Below are 26714 nucleotides of genomic sequence, written 5' to 3' on the forward strand. Positions count from 1 at the left end.
TGATGTGTCCGCAGGTGTGAACTGCGAAATAAACATTGACGACTGCAAGAGTAAACCATGTGACTATGGAAAGTGCATCGACAAGATCAACGGCTACGAGTGTGTGTGTGAACCCGGATACACAGGTGAGTCAGTGCAGCATCTGTGTATGTGTGTGAGAACAGGTGGCCAGCGAAGTGCAGAGCTTGTGTATCAGATAACAGATACGACTTAGGACAGAGACTGCCTTTCCCAACTGGGACACACACACAGGTGTGCTTTACATTAATGCTACGGCCTGAGTGACCCTTTTTGTTGTGTTTAAGGAGAAGGGTACAATAGGCCTCGCTAAACTGTGAATATAGTCACAGCTAAAGGGCGGCAGAAGTATTTTCACAATTTAGCACATCCTTATTGTTTTTATTTAACCGTTGCTATATATAATATAAACATTAAGGACACAATCACATTTGTTTTGATTAAAATATTCCACCTTTATTCTGACCCTCAGAACTAAACAGCCTGTTTGTATCTTAAGAATTCCTTATGTAAATGATCTGTATTTTGATTGGCTAAATTCTTCCCATAGGAAATGAGTCGCCAACCCCTTAGAAAATGGTCAAATTTATTTGATTTAGAATAATTTTTCTACTAAAATAGCACTGAGTGCAAAGCTGAAACGGTTTTATATGCATGAACCTAAAAGTTAAAAAACTAAGAATCTTAAGCCGATTAATTTAGCTGGATACCAATACTTCTATGCAAATGGAAGCATACATAACTATATCTAACTTAGTACAGTTAAACATAGTTATCATTCACTGAAAAAGGTGCATTTGTGCATTTCTTTCTGCTTTATAGACTTTATATCAATTTAGCACAGCCTTTAGTGCCTTATTAATTTTGTAACATTTGCTAGATACAACTTTATTTTATTAAGGGCTGATATTACCCACAATTTCAACCGCAATTGTACAACAACTTCTACTAAAATTACATTGATTGCAGAGCCGAAACGGCGGATAACCTAAAAAGCTACAAAATAAAGACTTAAGATTATTATTTTTTTAATGATGTAGTATGTCCCAATACATAATGCAAACATTAAGGACACATTGTCATTGCAACTTTATTTTATTAAGGGCTAAAACTGCCCACAATCCTTTGTTCCATATAGGAAGGGGAGGACGGTTCACATTTCAACCTCAATTTTTACTTTTTCCTTCTAAAATAGCACTGAATGCAAAGCTAAAATGGCATGATTTCCCCTTTTGTGCAGCTTTTTGTGTATATAGATAATTTAGCATGGCCTCAAATGCCTTGTTGTTTGCTATATAATAAAAGTGAATTAAAAGAGTCCCTGAAATGTAAACCAAGGTCTATGGGTGTTAGCTAGGTGAACAGGTGTCTTTTAGCATCGCTGAGCAGTGCTATATGTACTGTAGTAAGTATTACACTCAGTATAGTGTGTCTGTGTGAGAGAGAAACTGCAATAAAGTCCCATTGTTGTAAGCGAATCAAACAGTTACCCATTACCCTACAGAGGAGGGTTGTGTGTGTGTGTGTGTGTGTGTTGAGGGGGTAATTGTTGTTCGGCCGTGTGTGAAATAGGGTCTGTCCTTTTGTATCTGCAAACAACCCTCTGTAGGACCTGCCCTCCCCCCAGTGAGTGTGTGAGGGGTGTGTGAGCGGGTCTGAAAGATGGAAAGAAAAGACGAATGAAAGAGCACAAGAGGGTGGAGGAAATCCTTTGTGCGTTTGGAGCAGGGCAGGAGATTTGGGATGGGGCCCACACACACACACACATACACACACACAAAAAGACAAAGAACAAGAGGTCAACACACATCTGAGTCCCAAGGAAAATTCCTTTACTACGGAGTGTTTTTTACATCTGAACATATTGCTAGTTTTAAGTTTCAAACTTCTGGTTAGATCACTGGAGGGCATCATCTGATAAATAAGATCAATTAGGAAAATTATTTACAGTATTTTCTCCACACATATGAATGCAATATGAATGGAAAAGTTATTTATTATCATTAAGATTACCTTAGAAATCACTTGACATCTATTTAACCGACATCTTAAATGAAGTCAAAATCGGTTGTATTAGTCGAGTTTCCTCAGTTTCTCAGTTTCAGTTCCACTGATGTACTCGGCTATATTTTGGGAAAATACAGGCATACTTGTATTCCACAAAATATTTCTATTTTTTATAATAATCATAAATGTTTCTTGAGCAGTAAATCATCATATTAGAATGATTTCTGAAGGATCATGTGACACTGAAGACTGGAGTAATGATGCTGAAAAATTCAGCTTTGTTCACAGGAATAAATAGCATTTTAACATACACAGATCAGGCATAACATTATGGCACCTGTTAGCGGGTGGGATATATTAGGGAGCAAGTGAACATTTTGTCCTCAAAGTTGATGTGTTAGAAGCAGGAAAAATGGGCAAGCGTAAGGATTTGAGCGAGTTTGACAAGGGCTAAATTGTGATGGCTAGACGACTGGGTCAGAGCATCTCCAAAACTGCAGCTCTTGTGGGGTGTTTCCGGTCTGCAGTGGTCAGTCTCTATCAAAAGTGCTCCAAGGAAGGAACAGTGGTGAACTGGCGACAGGGTCATGGCATGGGCGGCCAAGGCTCATTGATGCACGTGGTCTGATCAAACAGACGAGCTTAAAACGACGAGGATTTAAAGGATCTGCTGCTAACATACCACAGGACCCCTTCAGGGGTCTAGGGGAGTCCATGGCTTGACGGGTCAGGGCTATTTTGGCAGCAAAAGTGGGACCAACACAATATTAGGTCATAATGTTATGCCTGATCGCTGTACACATTACATTATAATAGAAAACCAGTTATTTGAAATGGTAATAATATTCCACTCATGCCCACTTTTCACAACCAAATCAGGCCCGTTCTGTGTTATTTCAGACTGAATGTTCAGTTTTGCTATTAAAATCAAGTAGCATTTTTTAACTCGTTATTTGACTGTGTATTGTTTTTCCTCACAGGCTCGATGTGCAACATCAACATTGACGACTGCGCGTTAAACCCCTGTCATAACGGCGGCACCTGCATCGACGGGGTCAACACCTTCACCTGTCTCTGCCCGGAGGGTTTCCGAGACGCCACCTGCCTCTCACAGCACAACGAGTGCTCCAGCAACCCCTGCATCCACGGAAACTGCCTGGACCAGCTCAACAGCTACAGATGCACGTGCGAGGCCGGCTGGACGGGACGCAACTGCGACATCAACATCAACGAGTGTTTGTCCAACCCGTGTGTGAACGGAGGCACCTGTAAGGACATGACCAGCGGCTACGTGTGCACCTGCAGAGCGGGCTTCAGCGGTAAGATGCGCTGTCCCAGTTCACCCACTAAACTTCTGAAATAGTACGCCAGATTAGTTCTAATGCATTTGCACACTATCAAAGCTTTTTGGGCTGATATCGCACACAATCCTTTGCCTTACACAAGAGGAAGAGTTGTGACTTTTTCTACTAACAACGCCATTGAATGCAAAGGCCAAACCGCAGTTTGATTTATTTTTTTTAAGCTAAAAGTTTAGTAAAGAATGTTCAGATGATTAATTGATCTAGCTGAGCTAATGCTTACATGGGATCGCCAACACAGGGGGTTTTATAATAATGTAGTACGTTTAGATTTTGCTGCAGTGTCAAAATAAAATAAAGTAAAATAAAAATAATATATTGAATCTAAATAAATCCATGTAGCCTAAAATGTAAAAAAAAAAATAATACAAATAAAATAAAAGTAATATTATTATTTTATAAATTTTTCAATACAATTATTTAAATAAAATTTAAATAAAATAAAAGTGGATTTTGAAGTATGCGTGCATGATTTTTGGGCTTAAATTTTAAATAAATAAAGTAATATAATATTTTTCAATACATTATTAAAATAAAATAATCTATCGTTCTATCTATCATTTATTCGTTATGTCTGTCTTTTGTTCTGTCCATCGTTCTGTCTATCTATCGCTCGTTCTGTCTTTCTATCGTTCTGTCTATCTATCGTTTGTTCTATCTATCGCTCGTTCTATCAAACGCTTGTTCTGTCTGTCTTTCTATTGTTCTGTCTATCTATCTTCTGTCTCTGTCGTTCTGTCTATCTATCGTTCAGTCTATCTATTGCTCGCTCTGTCTGTCTGTCTTCTATCTATCGTTTATTCGTTCTGTCTGTCTTTTGTTCTATCGCTTGTTAAATCGTACTGTCTATCTATCGCTTGTTCTGTCTATCTATCGTTTGTTCTATCCATCGTTCTATCAAATGCTCGTTCTGTCTGTCTTTCTGTCGTTCTATCTAACGCCTGTTCTGTCTGTCTTTCTGTCTATCTATCGTTTGTTCTATCTATCGCTCAGTCTGTCTGTCTGTCTTCTATCTATCATTTATTCGTTCTGTCTGTCTTTTGTTCTATCGCTTGTTCAATCGTTCTGTCTATCTATCGCTCGTTCTGTCTGTCTATCGTTCTGTCTATCTATCGCTCGTTCTGTCTATCTATCGTTCGTTCTGTCCATCGTTCTATCAAACGCTCGTTCTGTCTATCTATCATTTGTTCTATCTAGCATTCTATCTAACGCCCGTTCTGTCTGTCTATCGTTCTGTCTATCTATCGCTCGTTCTGTCTATCTATCGCTCGTTCTGTCTATCTATCGTTCGTTCTGTCCATCGTTCTATCAAACGCTTGTTCTGTCTATCTATCATTTGTTCTATCTAGCATTCTATCTAACGCCCGTTCTGTCTGTCTTTTCTGTCATTCTGTCTATCCATCTTCTGTCTCTGTTGTTCAGTCTATCTATCGCTTGTTCTATCTATATTGTTCTATCGCTCGTTCTTTCTGTCTGTCTGTCTGTCGTTCGTTCTATCTATATTGTTCTATCGCTAGTTCGATCTTTCTATTGTTCTATCTATGTGTCTATCTACACACTCGAAAGCATATATTTTCTGACATTTGTACTTTTATTTCTGCCTTTTGAGTGTATAACAATTTGACGCCTTGTTTTTTTCTTGCGTATAGGTCCCAACTGCCAGACGAACATTAACGAGTGTGCGTCCAACCCCTGCCTGAACCAGGGCACCTGTATCGACGATGTGGCCGGATTCAAGTGCAACTGCATGTTGCCTTACACAGGTACAAACACAAACCGGTGCTCAGCTGAACAATTCGCCCCGCAACACCCATTGTGCAGCTGTTTTTTATTTTGAAACAGCAAACTTTGCAGAGCTGTACGTAAAACTATCTGGGAACTATCACCACTGTGTTGAGGGTGGCTACTCAAATAGGCCTATTTCCTGTTTGGCCCCTTCCTGTTTCCTGTTGAGGCAAAGAATTGACAATAGAAGGAAACTTCAAGTGACTTCCTGCTACGGCTGGTCACGGTGGAAACTGATAAGGAAGTGCCTGCAGGAACTGAGCTGGAAAAATTAGGCAATAGAAGAGCGAGACTGGAAAAACAAAGAAAGATTAACTTCTGTGGGCTTTTTTCTTATTTTCTGCACTGATTTCGAGAGGAAAACCTGTAGAATTCTTCAAGATTAGTTGAAACTTGGTCAAATGTTTACTACGCTTTTATTCGTAGCAGGACGCCTATTCAAATTAGCTCAAATTACACTTTTTACGGTGTTGTCCTGCCTCTATTTTAGTATTATTGATACCATTATAGTTATTTTAATATATTATGAATCCATTTTGACACTGTGTGTTTCAGGCGAGCTGTGTGAGAACATTTTGGCTCCCTGTGCGCCGCGTCCTTGTAAGAACGGAGGCGTGTGTCGCGAATCGGAGGATTTTCTTAGCTTCTCTTGTGCTTGTCCTGTTGGATGGCAAGGTAAGAGTGTGTGTGAATTGGCTTGTGATTTTCATGCTCTCTATATGACCCTCATCATCATCATCCTCATTGTAACCACTGTCGTCTCGCTACACAGGTCAGACGTGTGAGGTGGACATTAACGAGTGTGTGAGGAATCCTTGCACTAACGGAGGAGTGTGTGAGAACCTGCGTGGTGGATACCAGTGCCGCTGCAACCCTGGATTCAGTGGAGATCTGTGCGAGAACGACGTCGACGACTGTGCGCCAAGTAAGACAAACCTAGATGACATTTTTGGGCATCATGGACAATTAGATGCCCTTTACATGGGCAGCTTGCTAGGCCATTTTAAAGGGATCCTCTGAACTTTACGTACACTATAATGACATGCAAAACTATCATATGTGGTTTTGTAAATGAAATTAGTAAAAAAAACTCATTTTGTGGTAACATTACTTTTAATAACTCTTGTTTACAAAGTAAAGATAAGCCTGAATATGGAAGTAATTGTAATTTTCTCTCTCTCTCTCAGATCCGTGCAGTAACGGTGGTGTGTGTCAGGACCGTGTGAACGGCTTTGTGTGTGTGTGTTTGGCTGGTTTCCGTGGGGAGCGCTGTGCAGAGGACATAGACGAGTGCGTGAGCGCCCCCTGCCGTAACGGAGGGAACTGCACTGACTGTGTCAACAGCTACACCTGCAGCTGTCCTGTAGGATTCAGTGGCATCAACTGTGAGATCAACACACCGGACTGCACTGAGAGGTAGACACTTAAATTAATTTTAACGTTTTAACACAAAAATCAATCATTTAATTTTTTTTAAATAAAATGCATTTGATATTGTGATTTTTGTCAAATTTCTGTTTAGTTTGCATACAAGCAATCTCAATACATGTTGTTTCTTCTCTACAGCTCGTGTTTTAATGGCGGAACGTGTGTGGACGGCATAAACTCGTTCTCATGCGTGTGTTTGCCGGGATTTACCGGGAATTACTGCCAGCATGACGTAAATGAGTGCGACTCGCGGCCGTGCCAAAACGGAGGCACCTGTCAAGACGGATATGGCACCTACAAATGCACATGCCCACACGGATACACCGGACTCAACTGCCAGGTACACAAACACACTTTTTATTTATTTATATATGTATAACTAACTATTAACAACAACTTTTGCCTCAATGAACTCCTAATTACTGCTTATTAATAGTTAGTAAGGTAGTTGTTAAGTTTAGGTATTGGGATTAAGGGATGGAGAATATGATCATGCAGATTAAGGCATTAATATGTGCTTTATAAGTATTAATAAACAGTCAATATCCCGTAATATGCATGCTAATAAACAACTAGTTAATAGTGAGAATTGGACCCACAACTAAAGTGTTACTATAAAATAACATGTATGCTTCATGCTATGGATGTATTTCACACGTTTTATCTACTGATATTTGTGTGTTTCAGAGTCTGGTGCGCTGGTGTGACTCCTCGCCCTGTAAGAACGGCGGCTCGTGTTGGCAGCAGGGGGCGTCTTTTACCTGCCAGTGTGCCAGTGGTTGGACGGGCATCTACTGTGACGTCCCTAGTGTCAGCTGTGAGGTCGCCGCCAAGCAGCAAGGTAACAATCACTGCTAAATAGACTACTATTTCTCTACTAAACCCTTGACTTAATAGGCTCAAAATAGAATATTTTCTGTGAAGGAACTGCTGTGGGTTGATGCAAAGCTAATACTGAATTTAATCATAAAAATTTAATTAAAATGATTAAATAATTCCACAATAAATCGGTCAACATGCATAAATGAATAAAATGCCTATACAATAAGGTATTTAACACAGATTAACATTGAAAATACTTCTAAAGCATTTGTTAATCTCAGTTGATTTCAACATTTACTAATATATTATTAAAATCAAAAGATGTATAACATGAACTAACAATGAACAATTGTATTTTAATCTAATGCTAATAAAGATGAATCAATACTGTAACAAATGTATTGCTCATTCATTGTCAGATAATATTAGTTAAAGCATTATCTAAAATACATCAACCAAAATGTTATATTGTGATAACTTCTGCAATATTTGTTATATCTGACCCTGAATGAATGAATTAATACAATTTAAAAAGCGCAAAATAAACCTATATATAAACCTCAGGGGTACTTCAAGTAAATATTTAGGGAGTTCTGCTGACAAAAAGCTTGGGAAGTTTTAGATAATAAATGTAAATATTTGTTTAACCAAAATTATTACATTTTGATCACTTTAGGCACTATTTGTAATTTCTGAACTGGTTAGCGTGTGTATTTTCTCCTAGCATTCAAACAAGCTGCAAATGACTGTTCAAAATGCCTTGTTTACCGCATTAAAAGTTGCATCTATTAAACTAGCTGTCTCTCTCTTTCTCAGGAGTGTCTGTGGTGGTTCTGTGTCGTAATGCGGGTCAGTGTGTTGACGTCGGCAACACACACCTGTGCAGATGTCAGGCCGGATACATGGGCAGCTACTGTCAGGAGCAGGTGGATGAGTGCATGCCGAACCCCTGCCAGAACGGAGCCACCTGCACCGATTACCTGGGAGGATACAGCTGTGAGGTACGAAAACATGCACACGCCTGAGCGATCGCACGTGTGCACTGACATGCACATCATTTGTACGAGTCTAACGTCTGTTTCTCTCTTTCAGTGCATTCCTGGATATCACGGGGTCAACTGCAGCAAGGAGAATAACGAGTGTCTGTCTCAACCCTGCCAGAACGGAGGAACCTGCATCGACCTCATAAACACATACAAATGTTCCTGCCCACGGGGAACGCAAGGTACGGCCGCATTCACACGCTCGCATACGCTGGATCCATCACTTCATATTTCAGTTGGAGAATTGTTTCGATTTGTTTTCTCTGCCCGTGTTTTGCAGGTGTTCACTGTGAGATTGACGTCGATGACTGTTCCCCGGCCGTGGATCCGTTAACCGGCGAGCCGCGGTGCTTTAACGGTGGCCGCTGCGTGGATCGTGTAGGCGGTTACGGCTGTGTGTGTCCGGCCGGTTTTGTAGGCGAGCGCTGCGAAGGTGACGTCAACGAGTGCCTGTCTGACCCCTGTGACCCCAACGGATCCTACAACTGCGTACAGCTCAACAACGACTTCCGCTGCGAGTGCCGTACAGGATACACCGGTATGAACAAAATATATAACACTTTATCATTTATTATAATTAATTTTAATAAATGAATCCATGGGCATCGGAACCATTGTATGTGGGTGGGACAAGACCCACCCACTTTTTACAATCAATGATATTGGACCCACTCACTTTGATCGTCTCTAACATTCAGCACATGTCTGTTTACCTACCCCTAATCGATAAACACTTATTATTAAACACATGTTAGATGCTTTATTTCCACTTTTCTAATATTTTCTTCATTTTTATTGAAAATAAATGCCTTTCCGATCTGATATGTGATGGGAAAAGGGAGAAGATTGAGTTCGGCGAAAGGCGGACTCGAACCGCGGGTCGATTTGTGTCAACTAGATGCCGTGCGTCTTACCCCTACACTACTGCTGCTCTCAATGATATGGCGATTTCCGAACTATACATTTAGCAAGCAAAGTGCTATATTTGTACTTAATGTAATTGGCATCTACTCCAGTAAAAAATTTCTGAGGACCCACCCAATTTTTTTTTGCTTCCGACGCCCATGAATGAATAAAGTGTATTTAGAATTGTACTTCACAGATATAATTTACAATTTAAAAATATATTTATTTATTGCATTTTGAGGGTGAAGTATGACCCAGACACTTTTGTGAGCTTTTTTTGTTTTAATATTAAAACATTTTAATCCACAGGCAAGCGCTGTGAAACTGTGTTCAACGGTTGCAAGGACACCCCATGCAAAAATGGAGGAACATGTGCTGTAGCCAGCAACACCAAACACGGATACATCTGCAAGTGTCAGCCGGTGAGTAAAAACTTCATCTTGAATGAAACACCATTGGTGCTTGAGAGCTGGTGAGAAAGACGAAAAGAGCATACACCACACATTGTAACCAGTCGTTCTCTCTCAGGGTTACTCTGGCTCCTCCTGTGAATACGACTCTCAGTCCTGCGGCTCCCTGCGCTGTCGCAATGGTGCTACCTGCGTCTCCGGCCACCTGAGTCCCCGCTGTCTCTGTCCCCCGGGCTTCAGCGGGCATGAGTGCCAGACACGGATGGACTCGCCGTGCCTCACCAACCCCTGCTACAACGGGGGCACTTGTCAGCCGATCAACGATGCTCCGTTCTACCGCTGTTCCTGCCCCGCCAACTTCAACGGACTCCTATGCCACATCCTTGACTACTCCTTCAATGGAGGGCAGGGCCGGGACATCGCCCCGCCCCCGGAGGTGGAGATTAGATGCGAAATCGCTCAGTGCGAAGGCAGGGGCGGAAATGCCATCTGCGATACGCAGTGTAACAATCACGCGTGCGGATGGGACGGCGGCGACTGCTCTCTGAACTTCGACGACCCGTGGCAGAACTGTAGCGCTGCCCTGCAGTGTTGGCGGTACTTCAACGACGGAAAATGCGACGAGCAGTGCGCCAACGCTGGCTGCCTATATGATGGATTCGACTGTCAAAGGCTGGAGGGGCAATGCAAGTAAGTCAAATTAATTAGATCTTCTTCTTTTTTTTAAAATTCTTATTATTGTTTTATTTTATTTGGTTTTTTTATTTATTGTTAGGGACCAATTTAAATATAAATTGTAAAAAAAAATATATATATATTAGCTGTGAAACTGCATCCCAATGGAAAAATCCTAATAAATGTAATGGTGATGATGATTTTTTTTTAAAAATCAAGTCAAAAATGCATATAGAGAAATTAATTATATTTATTTATTTGTATTATCATTTCATTTTTTTTTTAAATATAATTTATTTATTAGTTTTATATTATTTCTTTTTTTGCTGTTTATATAATTTTGATGTTTTATTATAATTTTTTTACTGCTTTATCATTTTAAGGACCCATTTTATTTTATTTTCTGTTCTGTTTAATAATTCTTTTATTTATTTTTATGTTTTTTTTATTATATAATATTATTATTCTTTTTTTTGCTTTATTGTTGATGACCAATTTTAATATAAATTGTATAATCTTTTATTGACTGTGGAAAAGTCAAATTAATTTGATTTTATTTATTATTTTTATTTATTTATTTATTTTTCATTCTTATTATGGCTTTATTTTATTTCTTCTTTTTTTATTGTTAGGGACCGATTTTAATATAAATTGTAAAAAAAAAAAATATTAGCTGTGAAAAACTGCATCCTAATTGAAAAATCTTAATAAATGTAATGATGATGATAATATTTAATAATCTATATATTTTTTAATCAAGTCAAAAATGCATATTGAGAAATTAATTTTATTTATTTGTATTATCATTAAATTTTTTTAAATATAATTTGTTTATTAGTTTTATATTTCTTTTTTTGCTGTTCATATAATTTTGATGTTTTATTATAAAATGTTTTACTACTTTATCATTTTAAGGACCCATTTTATTTTTTGCTGTTCTGTTTATTTAATTTTTTATTTATTTTGCTGTTTTTTTATTATATAATATTTTATTTTTTGCTTTGTTAATGACCAATTTTAATATAAATTGTACAATCTTTTATTAACTGTGGAAAAGTCTAATTAATTTTCTTTTATTATTATGTTTAATTCCTATTATTGTTTTATTTTATTAGTTGTTTTTTTTATATATTTATTGTTAGGGACCAATTTTAATATAAATTATAAAAAAACTGTTTTAGCTGTGGAAAAACTGCATCCTAATGGAAAAATCCTAATAAATGTGATGATGATGATAATATTCAAAAGTCAAAAATGCATACAGAGAAATCAGTGGAAAATGTGACATTAATTTGTAACCTCCTCCTCAATCTCTCCCTCCAGTCCACTGTACGATCAGTACTGTAGGGATCACTATGCGGATGGTCACTGCGATCAGGGCTGTAATAACGCGGAGTGCGAATGGGACGGTCTCGACTGTGCGGATGACGTTCCTCAGAAACTGGCCGTGGGAAGTCTGGTGCTAGTGGTCCACATCCCACCCGAAGAACTTGTCAACCGTTCCTCATCTTTCCTCCGCGAGCTGAGCGGACTGCTGCATACGAACGTGGTGTTCCGCCGCGACGCTAACGGAGAGCCGCTCATTTTCCCGTACTACGGCAACGAGCACGAGCTGAGCAAACACAAACGCTCTGATTGGACCGACCCCGCCCAGCTGCTGCAGCGAGCCAGGAGGAGCCTGACGTCATTCATGAAGCCCCGCCTACGACGAGAACTCGATCAAATGGAGATCAAAGGGTGAGTGTATGAAGTTTTAACTGTTGAATCAAACTAATAAAAGGCAACTAACACGGTTATATTCAGTGTTGGGTGTAACGCATTACAAGTAACTTGAGTTACGTAATAATATAACTTTTTCCAAGTAACTAGTAAAGTAACGCATTACTTTTCAAATTTACAACAAAATATCTGAGTTACTTTTTCACATTAATTTGACTGACAGCTCTCCTGCCCCCATGTTGAGAAAAATAAGTGCAGAGGCGTGTGTGTAAACATGAGGGTTATTGTAGCTCTAGACTAAATGTGAGCATTTATTTATCTCACTTGCACAATAAAGATTCTGTACTCCTCAAAATGAATAAAATCAGTCAAATGCAAAATCAGAGTACTATGCAAACCTCCAGTAATTAAATGTTAAATAAAACAACATTTTTTATGCATAATCTACCTTTATATTTAATTTAAGAATGTATTGCTGCTGACCTTTTGATGATGAAAATTACTAGATTTTGTATTTTTATTGGTAAAACTTTTCTCCTGCGTCCTATTCTACCATTATCCAGAGTGGCAGAACAGCAGAACTGTGCCCTCTTCTGTTCATGCGTGAATTTTCATTTTTACTTCAGCCTGGGGCTTATTATTTCAATTTTGGTATGAAGAGGTCTTTACCGTTGCACAAAAATATAACTTTTTTTGTTATAAACAAAAACAAGCCCAGCCCAGGTGAGAAAAAGTAACGCAAAAGTAACGTAACGCATTACTTTTCTTAAAAAGTAACTAAGTAACTCAATTAGTTACTTTTTAAGGGAGTGACGCAATATTGTAATACATTACTTTTCAAAGTAACTTTCCCCAACACTGGTTATATTACATTATATTGTGAATGAATGTATTATTTGTGTGCCATTTTAATGTGCTTTTAAACTTGTGATTAAAATGTGTGTACATGTTTGTGTGTTGCAGGTCTATTGTCTATCTGGAAATTGACAACCGTCAGTGTTATCAGCAGTCTGACGAGTGTTTCCAGAGCGCGACAGATGTGGCCGCCTTCCTCGGAGCGCTGGCCTCCCGCGGGCATCTCAATGTCCCTTACATCATCGAGGCCGTCACAAGTGAGTGCCACATTTAGGCCAAAAACACTGTTATTTTACTATTGTTTATATAGCATTATAGTATTTATTAAATTAATTACCTTTTTTATTTTTGCTAATTTTACTATTTAAACATATTTCAGTTAGTAGCCAGGGCAACATTACTAATTTTTGTATCTAATATTTGTTTGTTTTATTTTATTTCAACTTCATTTTATTATTTTTTTTATATTACTATTTATATTTAATTTTTGTATCTAATATTTGTTTGTTTTATTTTATTTCAACTTTATTTTATAATTTTTAATATTACTATTTATATTTAATTTTTGTACCTAATATTTGTTTATTTTATTTTATTTCAACTTTATTTTATACATTTTTTATATTACTATTTATATTTAATTTTATAATCAAATATTTGTTTTATTTTATTTCAGTTTTTGCTGTACTAATTTTAGTAATTTTATGGAAGTGCTTGGCAACTAACTGAAATAAAATAAGTTTATAATTTGAATGTTTCATTTTAGCATTTCGTTTCTTTTATCATTTTATTATTCTTTAATAATTTCTATTTAGCTTTTAATTTATTTTTATTTAAGTTTTTAGTAATTTTAGGACTTCAACTTAGTAAATAAATAAAATTAAATGTAAGTTTTTTTCATCTAATATTTATTTTATTTTAACTTTATTTAAATTTTAGTTTTTTAAATCTTAATGTGCTTTGTCATTTTTATAAATTTTTGTATATTACTATTTATGTTTCTTGGCAACTTACTGAAAAAGTTTTTCATGTAAATATTTATATTTCGTTTTATTTCAGCTTTATTAAAATGTTTAGTTAACAATAACAACACTGAAATGTGCAACTCAAACAGCCCCATTGCATCATTAACGGTGTCTGTGTGCAGGTGAGGATGAGCCTTCAAGGAACGGGGAGATGTACCCCATGTTCCTGGTGCTTCTTGCTCTGGCGGTTTTGGCCCTGGCGGCGGTGGGCGTCGTGGTCTCCAGGAAGAGGAAGCGGGAACATGGCCAGCTTTGGTTCCCAGAGGGATTTAAAGTCACTGAACCCAAAAAGAAACGAAGGGAGCCAGTCGGAGAGGATTCTGTTGGACTCAAGTGAGTGTGCGACTCTGATTTAAAGGGACAGTGTCAAATTTAAATATTAGATGGAAAAACTTAAATGAAAATTTGAAATGTTGTCTTGACCGCTAAATAAAACGAATGAAAATTAGTGTTGATTTCGTCAGCTATTTTTTTTATTTAGTCTTAGTCCTGTCAAATGTACTTTTTAGTTTTTATCATATTTAGTCAACCTTCTCCTGTTTTTGTTTAGTCAAGTTTTAGTCAACCAAGTGTCTGGAAATTTTAGTCTAGTTTTAGTCGATACAATTTTTTCGTCATGCTGCATAATGGTTAAATTGATAATCACGATTATTTTGCTCAATTATAATCGCAACGATTGTTGTCATGAAAGCTCATAGAGGCTGTACAGCAGTTTGTAATATTTTCTCTTTTTTGCCAAAAATAAAGATTTTGTACATTTTAGTCTCATCTTTTTTGTCAACGATATTGCATATTGTTGATATAGCCACATTTATTATATGAATGACCTTGGTGTCAACTTAGTCATGGAAAAAAGGTTGTCAATGAACATTTTTCATCATAGTTTTCGTTAACGAAGTGTAGGTGAATTTATAATGCAGTTTATTAATATGCATAAAATGTATATTTAATGTATAGTAATATATAACAGTTAACAGGACAGTGTCATATATTTTTGTCAAATAAAATGTTTTGCCCCCAAAATCCACAAAAACGGACATCACTTAGTCTCCACCTTTATCAATCCCACTAATGAGAACACATCTTTGTATCCCATCAGGCCTCTGAAAAACTCTGACAGCTCTCTGATGGACGAACAACTGAGCGAATGGGCAGAAGACGACACCGCTAAACGATTCCGGGTCAGTGTGCTTGCTGTTAAAAGATTGTGTGAAGATATATCCGATGTAATCCCGGATGGATGTGTAACTGTGTGTGTTTGTGTGTAGTTCGAGGAGCAGTCCATTCTGGACATGACTGGTCAGCTGGATCACCGTCAGTGGACGCAGCAGCACCTGGACGCCGCTGACCTGCGTCTGAACTCTATGGCTCCGACACCCCCGCAGGGCGAGATCGAGAACGACTGCATGGACGTCAACGTCCGCGGGCCTGGTGAGCGCTTAGACCTTGCCCTGATGCTACTGGCGTAAACTCTGGACTTTTCTTAAACTCTCTCTCTGGTCTCTCGTAGACGGTTTCACTCCACTGATGATTGCGTCGTGCAGCGGCGGCGGTGTTGAGAATGAAAACGGCGAGGGAGAAGACGATCCGTCCACTGATGTCATCACGGACTTCATCTACCACGGGGCCAACCTGCACAATCAGACGGACCGGACGGGCGAGACCGCGCTGCACCTGGCTGCCCGCTACGCCCGCTCGGACGCGGCCAAACGCCTGCTGGAGTCGTGCGCTGATGCTAATGTCCAGGATAACATGGGCCGCACGCCCCTCCATGCTGCCGTCGCTGCTGATGCGCAGGGTGTCTTCCAGGTAAACAACAAATATACTGATTATATTCAGCTTATTATGATTCAGGGGGTTTAAACTAAATAATACATTTTTGTCAAAGCGACAACAGCTATAACATTAAAGACATGAATGTTAACGTAGTATTTCAATATAATAATAATAAATGTAAAAAATCCATGGTTTGGTCATTTTGTTTAAAATTCATTTTAATATATTTATAATAATATTTTTGGGGTAATTGAAATAAACCTTAAAGGTGCACTATGTAACATTTTTTGAGTAAAATATCTAAAAACCACTAGGCCAGTGTTATGTATTTCGTTCAGTTGAGTACTTACAATATCTCAAATGTTTCCAACTATTTGTAAATCGTGAGAAATTGCTATTTTAACCAAGGAACCGGGACGTGTGAGGGAGTCGCCTGTCGATGGCGTCATATCTGCGTTCCCCTCGGGTTCCGGTGTTATTTTTGCAAAACCGCTTTACTCTCACTGCAGTGTGAACAAGTGTCATAGCAGCCGCTGAGAGAACGCACAGAGTAACGTCATAACATCATTTTCAACACACTCAGATGTGTCTAATAGGATAAACAGAGCTGCGTTGCCTCATAATCATGACCGGAAAAGCAGAAGTGGCGTCGGCGACTGTGTCATAATAAAAGTCCCGCCGCTCTTCTCATTAACAATCACTCCAACGGCCTTTCTCAGCTCCACAACACTCGCTCCTGCTCTGCTTCATACTACAGTAACGTTAATAATCGCATCCTTGAACATGATTTCTGCCCGAGTCCTATCCCGATTCTTTTCCAGCGGCTGTGAGGTGAAGGCCACATGTCCCAAGATTCTGCGCTCAGACTTGGTGTCATCAAACTACGCCTTTGTTTTGAACTGGCAACCTCTAGCGGACAGAAAAGTTACATAGTGCACCTTTTAAATAATATAAAATAAATATTATATGAAAAATTTAAACAAATTAAAATAAACAATTTTGTCTTTGCAACAAACTAAAATATGTTTGGCAAAGTAGTAAACTTGCTAAAACTGAAATGTAAATCAAAGCTAAAATATTAAAAACTCATAAAAGGACAACAGCACATAACAAAAGTACTAAACTTAAAATGAAAAATATAAAAATAACTACTATATATAATAGCTATCGATCTTTTATGTCTTTTCGTAGGTGACATTTATAATACAATTTAATAAAATATGTTTATTTAATGTATAAAATAACAATATATAATATTTTGTATTTATAGGATTTGATGTTCTCTAGCTGCTGTTGGTTGCTGAATAATGTTAAAACATGGCTTTGTGTTTGGAAATAGATTCTCATTCGGAACCGAGCGACGGATCTGGACGCCCGCATGCATGACGGAACAACGCCACTGATCCTGGCCACCCGATTGGCTGTCGAGGGAATGGTGGAAGAGCTCATTAACTGCCATGCAGATCCGAATGCTGTGGATGATTCTGGTATGATCACAAACAAACATTATATGCTCAACCAAATCACTCTAAAAAAAAAAAAAACGTATTTTGAGATGCATGGATGTCTCCAATAACTCAATGTTTTAATGTTGTTGTAGGTAAATCGGCTCTTCACTGGGCGGCTGCGGTTAATAACGTGGACGCTGCTGTCGTTCTTTTGAAGAATGGAGCGAATAAAGACCTACAGAATAACAAGGTGGGTTTTTGAAGTCGATGAGTTTATAATTGGTCAATTTTAATGTTTATTCCAGATTTAAAAATACAATGCCTTGTGTGCTTTTATAGCAGTGTTATTTACATTTAACATTTAATTACATTTATATATTATTTGTAATATTTAAGTATTTATTTAGATATCATTTATAGTTTTTAATATTTAGATTTTTTTTAATACATTTTTTTCTTCATTTTGAATATTTTTTGTGCTTTTTGTATTCGTTTTTTTATATATATTAATATTTATGTTATATATATATATATATATATATATATATATATATATATATATATATATATATATATATATATATATATATATATATATATATATATATATATATAATTTTTTTTTTTTTTTTTTTTTTTTTTTCATTTTTAGTTTTAGTCATTTTAATCTTACTTCAAGTCAACATTTCTATTTTTGTTTAATTTAAGTTTTTCCTCTAATATTTGTTTTATTTCAGCTTTATTTCATTTAACAAAAAAGTTAATGATCATAACCTTATTTTGTAGGAGGAGACGCCTCTTTTCCTGGCGGCCCGTGAGGGCAGTTACGAGACCGCTAAAGTCCTGCTTGATCACCTGGCCAACCGTGACATTGCGGATCACCTAGACCAGCTTCCACGAGACATCGCCCACGAGCGCATGCACCACGACATCGTCCGTCTGTTAGAAGAATACAACCTGGTCCGGAGTCCCCCGCTGCCCTTATCGCCCCCTCTCTGCTCGCCCAACACCTACCTGGGCATCAAACCCAGCCCGGGCAGCAACAACACGGCCAAGAAGGCGAGGAAACCGGCAGGTAAAGGCGTGGGAGGAGGGAAGGACGGCGGAAAAGACATGAGAATGAAAAAGAAAAAGAGCGGAGAGGGCAAAAACGGCGGGATCATGGAAGTGGGCGTCCTCTCGCCCGTCGATTCTCTGGAGTCGCCCCACGGTTACCTGTCAGACGTCTCCTCTCCGCCTATGATGACGTCACCCTTTCAACAGTCCCCGCCCATCACTTTGAATCAACTCCAGGGATTGGCCGATTCTCACATGGGCGGAGCTCTTCAAAGTTTAGGGAAGCCGTTTGACACCGCCCCTCCACGCTTATCCCATATGCCAGTGGCTAACAATGGAGGTGGAGCTCAAACAGGGGCGTGCGATTGGCTGCAAAGGGTGCAACAGCAACAGCAGCAGGCAGGCTTCACACAGCTGATACCCACAATGCTCCCTGCCGCCAGTATGCCACAGGTCATGGGCTATCCTACAATGCAGACTAGCCACCTATCATCGCACATGATTCCCAACCACGCTCGCCAGAATATGCAGCCCATGCAGCACCAAAACAGCGTCTCCTCTGGCCACGCCCTCTCTCATCACTTCCTAGGTGACCTGAGTGGCCTGGATCTCCAGTCTGGCTCAGGACACGGCCCCATCCAGACCCTCCTACCACAGGAGAGCCAGCGCATGGCTCCTCCCATTTCTAGCACACAGTTTCTGACTCCGCCTTCTCAACATAGTTATTCCAACCCCATGGACAACACGCCCAGTCACCAGCCGCAGGTTCCTGACCACCCTTTCCTCACGCCCTCTCCTGGCTCTCCTGACCAATGGTCAAGCTCGTCTCCACATTCCAACTTGTCTGATTGGTCAGAGGGCATCTCAAGCCCGCCCAACAGTATGCAAATGAACCATATACCTGAGGCCTTCAAGTAGGCGGGGCTTTAGCATCGAGAAGCTAGACTGAGTTACCGAATAGACTCTTTAAATGATTTTATATTAATGATAAGAACTGGTTTTATTGATTTTGAATGCTATGAACCATTTTTATTATTTTTTTGTATTTATTTATATGCATTTTGGACTACAGATATAAAAGATTTTTTTTTTATTTATACTGTATTTTATTTTTATTTTGACCATGAACTGTTCTGAAAATAATTTTGAATATTGTGATGCTGCCAGAAGTTTTTTTTTTGCTTTGGTTATTTTGTTTTTAATTAAGATTTCAGTATTAATTAGATTTTATATGGTCCTTTTTTCCAAACGATTAGTTTTGTGAACAAAAAAGTAGAAAAAGAGTCTTAATATTGTGATTTTATTGTATCTTGGATGTATTCAAATGGACACATGCGCACTCTACACACGTTTGTTTGTGTTTTTACATAAATGAGAGTGGTTTATGACTGATTTATGCTATTTTACCGAGTATTGTCTGTAGAAACTTTTCTGAGTTCATTGAGAACCCAAATCTTTTTTTCCCATGGTACCTTGCTTCAGGTGTTTTGGGGAGCTTTTTCATATGTAGCGTAGCAATCACTGTTATTTATTGCCTGCTGTAGACATGTAGGACATATTCTAAGACGTGTAGATGAGTTTGTGTGTGTGTGTGTGTGTGTGTGTGTGTGTGTGTGTGTGAGCGAGAAAGAGAGACAGATGTGTGTCGCAGTGCGCTAACATCATTGGTGCTCATGAGGTGTGATTGTTGCTTTCCAGACTTATGTTTTATAAATGCAGATCAAATGTTCTAATGGTGACATGAAAAAGACAGAGTTGTAGTTTGTGGAGAAAAAAAGTATTTTGTTCAATGTTTTTTGTAAAGTACCTTTTCTTGACACAATAAAGGACACCGTTTGGTGACATTACTTTTACTATGTCTTGTCAGACCTTGATTTGCCTTTTAAATAAATATGTGATGGGAAAGCTGAAAAAACATTTTAAATAAACACTTTTCTAAAATAAAAAAACCCAACAATAAAGCATTATGTTAAAAAATACACTCACCTAAAGGATTATTAGGAACATCATACTAATACTGTGTTTGACCCCCTTTCGCCTTCAGCACTGCCTTAATTCTACGTGGCATTGATTCAACAAGGTGCTGAAAGCATTCTTTAGAAATGTTGGCCCATATTGATAGGATAGCATCTTGCAGTTGATGGAGATTTGTGGGATGCACATCCAGGGCACGAAGCTCCCGTTCCACCACATCCCAAAGATGCTCTATTGGGTTGAGATCTGGTGACTGTGGGGGCCATTTTAGTTCAGTGAACTCATTGTCATGTTCAAGAAACCAATTTGAAATGATTCGAGCTTTGTGACATGGTGCATTATCCTGCTGGAAGTAGCCATCAGAGGATGTGTACATGGTGGTCATAAAGGGATGGACATGGTCAGAAACAATGCTCAGGTAGGTCGTGGCATTTAAACGATGCCCAATTGGCACTAAGGGGCCTAAAGTGTGCCAAGAAAACATCCCCCACACCATTACACCACCAACACCAGCCTGCACAGTGGTAACAAGGCATGATGGATCCATGTTCTCATTCTGTTTACGCCAAATTCTGACTCTACCATCTGAATGTCTCAACAGAAATCGAGACTCATCAGACCAGGCAACATTTTTCCAGTCTTCAACTGTCCAATTTTGGTGAGCTTGTGCAAATTGTAGCCTCTTTTTCCTATTTGTAGTGGAGATGAGTGGTACCCGGTGGGGTCTTCTGCTGTTGTAGCCCATCCGCCTCAAGGTTGTGCGTGTTGTGGCTTCACAAATGCTTTGCTGCATACCTCGGTTGTAACGAGTGGTTATTTCAGTCAAAGTTGCTCTTCTATCAGCTTGAATCAGTCGGCCCATTCTCCTCTGACCTCTAGCATCAACAAGGCATTTTCGCCCACAGGACTGCCGCATACTGGATGTTTTTCCCTTTTCACACCATTCTTTGTAAACCCTAGAAACAGTTGTGCGTGAAAATCCCAGTAACTGAGCAGATTGTGAAATACTCGGACCGGCCCGTCTGGCACCAACAACCATGCCACGCTCAAAATTGCTTAAATCACCTTTCTTTCCCATTCTGACATTCAGTTTGGAGTTCAGGAGATTGTCTTGACCAGGACCACACCCCTAAATGCATTGAAGCAACTGCCATGTGATTGGTTGATTAGATAATTGCATTAATGAGAAATTGAACAAGTGTTCCTAATAATCCTTTTGAAAGGTTTATGAACCCTTGATTCTCAATATTGTGTATCTTTCCCTGATGATCCACGGCTGTTTTTGTGTTTTGTGATGTTGTTCTTGAGTCTCTTGTTTGTCCTGAGCAGTTAAACTGACCAATGTTCTTCAGAAAAATCCTCCAGGTCCTGCACATTCTTCAGTTTTCCAGCATCTTTTGCACATTTCAACCCTCTCCAGCAGAGACTGTATGATTTTGAGATCCATCTTTTCACACTGAGGACAATTGAGGGACTCAAACACAACTATTGAAAACGGTTCAAACATTCACTGATGCTCCAGAAGGAAACATGACGCATTAAGAGCTGGGGGGTGAAAACGTATTGAATTTTAAGATCAAGGTAAATTGGACTCCATTTTTCTTCTGGGAAACATGTAAGTATCTTGTGTTGCTTCTGAAGGGCAGTACTAAATTAAATAAAAAAAGATATTTAAACAAAATAAGAACAATTTGGACATCTTCATCCTGCTCAAAAATGTTCACCCCCCAGCTCTTAATGCGTCAAGTTTCCTTCTGGAGCTTCAGTGAATGTCTGAACCTTTTTCAATAGTTGTGTTTAAGTCCCTCAATTGTCCTCAGTGTGAAAAGATGGATCTCAAAATCATACAGTCCCTGTTGGAGAGGATTCAAATGTGCATAAGATGCTGGAAAACTGAAGAATGTGCAGGACCTGGAGGATTTTTCTGAAGAACGTTGGTCAGTTTAACTGCTCAGGACAAACAAGAGACTCATGAACAACCATCAGAAAAAAAGAACAAAAAACAGCCGTGGATCATCAGGGAACGACACACAGGATTAAGAATCAAGGGTTCATAAACTTTTGAACAGGGTTATTTTAATAAATTCAACTATTTTTTTGTCTTGTGGACTATATGTAGACATTTTTTTATTTAAAATATCTTATTCAGGACAGCACTAAATAAAAAATAACATGCATTTTGTATGATCTCTTATTTAGTTAAAATTATTCACATTTTTCTCAGATTCTGCAAGCGGTTCACATACTTTTTCTTGCCACTGTATGTAGTATGTTTTAACTTCTCACTCCCTGGATATATTCCATGTAGTTATTTTTAAAAAGATGACCCCGAAAGCATCTCTGGATGGATGAGTCTAAATGCTTTTCCCAGATTCAAGTGGAGCCAGTGACATTCACCGAATTAATGTTTCACTACTTCACCTCCGCCTGCTATTTAAAGGCTGAACGAGCCTCGCCTGATTCACCTGCAACCCTCCATTCACAGCCTGGGAAAGTGCACTAAAACATGATGGATCTAAAATTAAATCTGCACTATCAAATGTGAAATAATAAATGGTTTATGTGTGTGGTTCTTTGGTTTCCCAGGCTGCTCGGAACATATTAGTGACTGAGAATAACTCATTCATTAAAACATCTTTTGGTTTGTTCGGTTCCTAATCTGTTCTGTTCCTAATCGATTAAACCCGTGCAGTGAACCGAAAGTGTCTGATTAATTGATATACATCAGACAGTGTTTGTTGATAGTCATTATACATGCACGTTTTGGCTTTCAAATGGACTTCGAGACTGTGTCAGAATGTTCTGCTGTCAGATTTGGTTTTTAAACTTGGCTAACTGCGTTCAATGTATCAGACTTTAAAGAGTTAAAGAGATAGTTCACCCAAAAAATGGAAATAACCCCATGATGTACACACCCTCAAGTCATCCTAGGTGTATATGACATTCTTCTTTCATACGAACACAATCAGAGTTATATTAAATAATGTCCTGGCTAATCCAAGCATATAATGGAGGTGAATGGCAAACCCAAAAAAGTGGGTTAATAAAGGCCTTCTGAAGCGAAGCCATGCGTTTGTGTAAGAAAAATATCCATATTTAACATGTTATAAAGTAAAATATCTAGCTTCTGCCAGACCGCCTTCCGTATTCAACTTACGAAGAAAGTCTAGCACCTCTCGCAGTTCAAAACCAGGCGGCAACCTCCCGCAGTTTCTCTTGAAGCCAATACGGAAGTGACTTAAACTGCAATTCCTCGACTGGCCGCTAGAGACCATCTCATTGAGCCCCATGTTAAAATGCCCAACTTTACAGCAGAAGAACACATGATTACAGTCTGGTACAAATTGTGGTTTTGGTCTATACGGCTAATTTTGCCCTTCATGACAACTGTGAGGGGGGTGAATTTTTTTATGAACTCATTCGTTTACATTATATAAAGCTTTAAAATCCTGCATAATTAAGGGCGTGGCCACTTTGAGTGACAGGTGGATAGCCATTTATCTGCTGTCTGTTAGTCATCGCGTCACCTCAGCTCCGCCCACGTCCCGCCTATTTGCCCATTTTCTATTATCCGGGAGTGACGCGCTGACAAGATGGCAATGGCCAGCTCGATCCTACTTTACGCTTCAAAGCGGCTCTTCAGAATCCCATGGGTGACGTCACGGACACTACGTCCATTTTTTTTACAGTCTATGTTCAAAACACATACGATACTTCCAACTGCATCGTCGCACCAGTTACGCTTTTTTTGTAAGTTGAATACGAAAGGCGGAAGTACCACTGGTATTTTCTTTTCTGCAAGAGCTTTTGGACACAGGTTGTACCCCCTCCGCGCACAAAGTTTATGTAGCTGTTATAGCAGCCTTTCATGTGCCTATAGCCAGCCGGTGGGGAAAAACAACTTTGCTGTTAGCTTCCTCAAGGGGGCTAGGAGGCTCAACCCTCCTCGTCCCCCCACTATACCCTCATGGAACCTTTCCACGGTCCTCAGGGCCCTTAGGGGAACCCTTTTTGAGTTGCTTTAGTCAGTCGTTCGGAGGCCACTTTCGCTCAAGACCGCACTCCTGCTAGCATTAGCATCGGTCAATCGAGTGGGTGATTAACAAGCGCTCTCCGTGAACGCTTCTTGCCTTGAGTTTGGGCCTAACGACTCCAAGGTCGTCCTCAAACCAAAGCATGGGTATGTACCCAAAGTGCTCTCAACTCCGTTCAGAGCCCAGGTCATTTCACTGTCTGCCCTTCCCTCATCGGAAGACGACAGAGAACTAAACTTACTCTGCCCTGTCATGGCTTTGGGAGTATACACAGAGCGCTCTGCTCAATTCAGACGGTCAGAACAGCTCTTTGTATGCTTTGGAGGCCGCACCAAAGGGCTCCCGGTCACGAAGCAGAGGTTATCCCGTTGGATAGTAGACGCCATTTCCTTGGCTTACGCTTCAACGGGCCTTCACTGACCCATTGGCGTCAGGGCTCACTCCACAAGAGGCATGGCCTCTTCTTGGGCGTGGCCTAGCGGTGTTCCTATTGGCGACATCTGTGTGGCGGCCGGCTGGTCTTCATTTGCCAGATTTTACAAATTGGAAGACTTGATCCTTGGTGGTCCAGTGGGTTAAACCATGGAATGGATACACAGAAGGTTGCTGGTTCGATCCCAGCGGTTACCCCCAGTGTGTCCTTGAGCAAGGCACTTTACTCCACGTTGCTCCAGGGGGATTGTCCCTGTAATAAGGACACTGTAAGTCGCTTTGGATAAAAGCGTCTGCCAAATGCATAAATGTAAATGTAAATGATCCGGGCCCCGTGGAAACCAACAAAGTCCTACTCTGACGTCTCAGGCTTCAGTGCCTCAGGCTAGAGTGCCAGAACGAAGTATTTCAGCTTAATAGCAAGGCGTGACTGAATTGGGTTCCCATAGTGTCTTGCTTCACAATACGAGTGAACGTTTCGAAAGGGAACGTACTTGGTTACTGACGTAACCTCGGTTCCCTGAGAATAAGGGAACGAGTATTGCGTAGAAGGCCGCGTTTTTGGCTTCACGACTAGCAATTGTCACTTTAGTCGAATGAACCTGAATCCTATGGCGAAATGGGCCGCATATATAGTAGAAGCCACGCCCATTTTGGCAGGCTCTGTTCTCTGCTGGGCGGGACGCACGCCAAATGGTTCGCGCAGATACACCACATCTCCATAGGTTCCTGCGGTTCACACAGCCCAACCAATCAACTTGAGCATAAGACACTTTACTACCTTTCTGGGGCTTAACGGTGCACAATGTTTTTCGAGTAAAATATCCAAAAACCGCTAGGCCAGTGTTATATGTTTTGTTCTGTTGAGTACTTACAATATCCCAAATGTTTCCAACTATTTGTGAATCGTGAGAAGTTGCTATTTTAACCAAGGAACCGGGACGTGTGAGGGAGTCGCCTGTCGATGGCGTCATATCTGCGTTCCCCTTGTTTTCCGGTTTAATTTTGCAGAAACGCTTTACTCTCACTGCAGTGTGAACAAGTGTCATAGCAGCCGCTGAGAGAACGCAGAGTAACGGCATAACATAATTTTCAACACACTCAGATGTATCTGATTTGATAAACAGAGCTGCGTTACCTCATAATCATGACTGGAAAACCGGAAGTGGCGCCGGCGACTGTGTCATAATAAAAGTCCCGCCGCTCTTCTCATTAACAATCGCTCCAGCGGTTCCTCAGCTCCACAACACTCACTCCTGCTCTGCTTCAGACTACACTAACGTTAATAATCGCATCCATGAACATGATTTCTGCCCGAGTCCTATCCCGATTCTTTTCCACCGGCTGTGAGGTGAAGACCACATGTCCCAAGATTCTGCGCTCAAATGTGGCGCCATCAAACTACGACTTTGTTTTGAACAGGCGACCTAAAGCGGACAGAAAAGTTACATAATGCATCTTTAAGTGGTAGTTGTGTAGCTGTCAATGGGTGCGTCTCAATCAGCTCCCTAGTTTAGTAGTCAGGGCACTGTTCAGTACACAAGTCAATGGGCTGGCTCCCTCATCAGTGCCCTGACTACTGAACTACGGAGCTGATTGAGATGCACCCAATGCACCCAATCTTGTATATTACATTAAAAGATCTTCATTTGTGTTCTTTAGATGAACGAAATTCTTATGGGTTCGGAACGACATGAGGGTGAGTAAATGATGACAGGATTTTTGGGTGAACTATCCCTTTAATCCAGTGTCCTTTACACACAACACTAAAGCTCATCTGTCACCTACCATGAATCGATGGTTCCCAGAATTCTCAGCAGGGACTCGGTTAAGAATGCACAAGGGATTTGGTCAATGATAACCCCGGTCAGAAGAGCTGGTGCTGTCCTGCTTCGCCCTCTGTGACTGAGCACAGCACATTACCCTCATATCTGCGGCAG

General features: G+C 39.7%; 1 protein-coding gene across 1 annotated transcript in view; it reads left to right on the forward strand.

Moving 5' to 3' along the window:
• Nucleotides 1-20189, forward strand: part of notch1a (notch receptor 1a) — a 37040-nt gene extending 16851 nt beyond the window's left edge. Inside the window, exons 12-33 of the mRNA XM_079834624.1 lie at nucleotides 15-125; nucleotides 3006-3344; nucleotides 5036-5149; nucleotides 5727-5846; nucleotides 5944-6096; nucleotides 6359-6587; nucleotides 6738-6939; nucleotides 7287-7440; nucleotides 8238-8422; nucleotides 8514-8646; nucleotides 8745-9002; nucleotides 9680-9792; nucleotides 9899-10470; nucleotides 11779-12192; nucleotides 13138-13286; nucleotides 14177-14387; nucleotides 15154-15235; nucleotides 15323-15485; nucleotides 15565-15863; nucleotides 17170-17317; nucleotides 17431-17528; nucleotides 18065-20189. Of these exons, the coding sequence (XP_079690750.1) occupies nucleotides 15-125; nucleotides 3006-3344; nucleotides 5036-5149; nucleotides 5727-5846; nucleotides 5944-6096; nucleotides 6359-6587; nucleotides 6738-6939; nucleotides 7287-7440; nucleotides 8238-8422; nucleotides 8514-8646; nucleotides 8745-9002; nucleotides 9680-9792; nucleotides 9899-10470; nucleotides 11779-12192; nucleotides 13138-13286; nucleotides 14177-14387; nucleotides 15154-15235; nucleotides 15323-15485; nucleotides 15565-15863; nucleotides 17170-17317; nucleotides 17431-17528; nucleotides 18065-19252 (5435 nt within the window). The 3' untranslated portion in view covers nucleotides 19253-20189. The remainder of the gene's footprint in view (nucleotides 1-14; nucleotides 126-3005; nucleotides 3345-5035; nucleotides 5150-5726; nucleotides 5847-5943; nucleotides 6097-6358; nucleotides 6588-6737; nucleotides 6940-7286; nucleotides 7441-8237; nucleotides 8423-8513; nucleotides 8647-8744; nucleotides 9003-9679; nucleotides 9793-9898; nucleotides 10471-11778; nucleotides 12193-13137; nucleotides 13287-14176; nucleotides 14388-15153; nucleotides 15236-15322; nucleotides 15486-15564; nucleotides 15864-17169; nucleotides 17318-17430; nucleotides 17529-18064) is intronic.
• Nucleotides 20190-26714: the final 6525 nt, after the last annotated feature.

This window comes from Gobio gobio, assembly GCF_949357685.1.
Source record: "Gobio gobio genome assembly, chromosome: 14".
Classification (NCBI taxonomy): Eukaryota; Metazoa; Chordata; class Actinopteri; order Cypriniformes; family Gobionidae; genus Gobio; species Gobio gobio.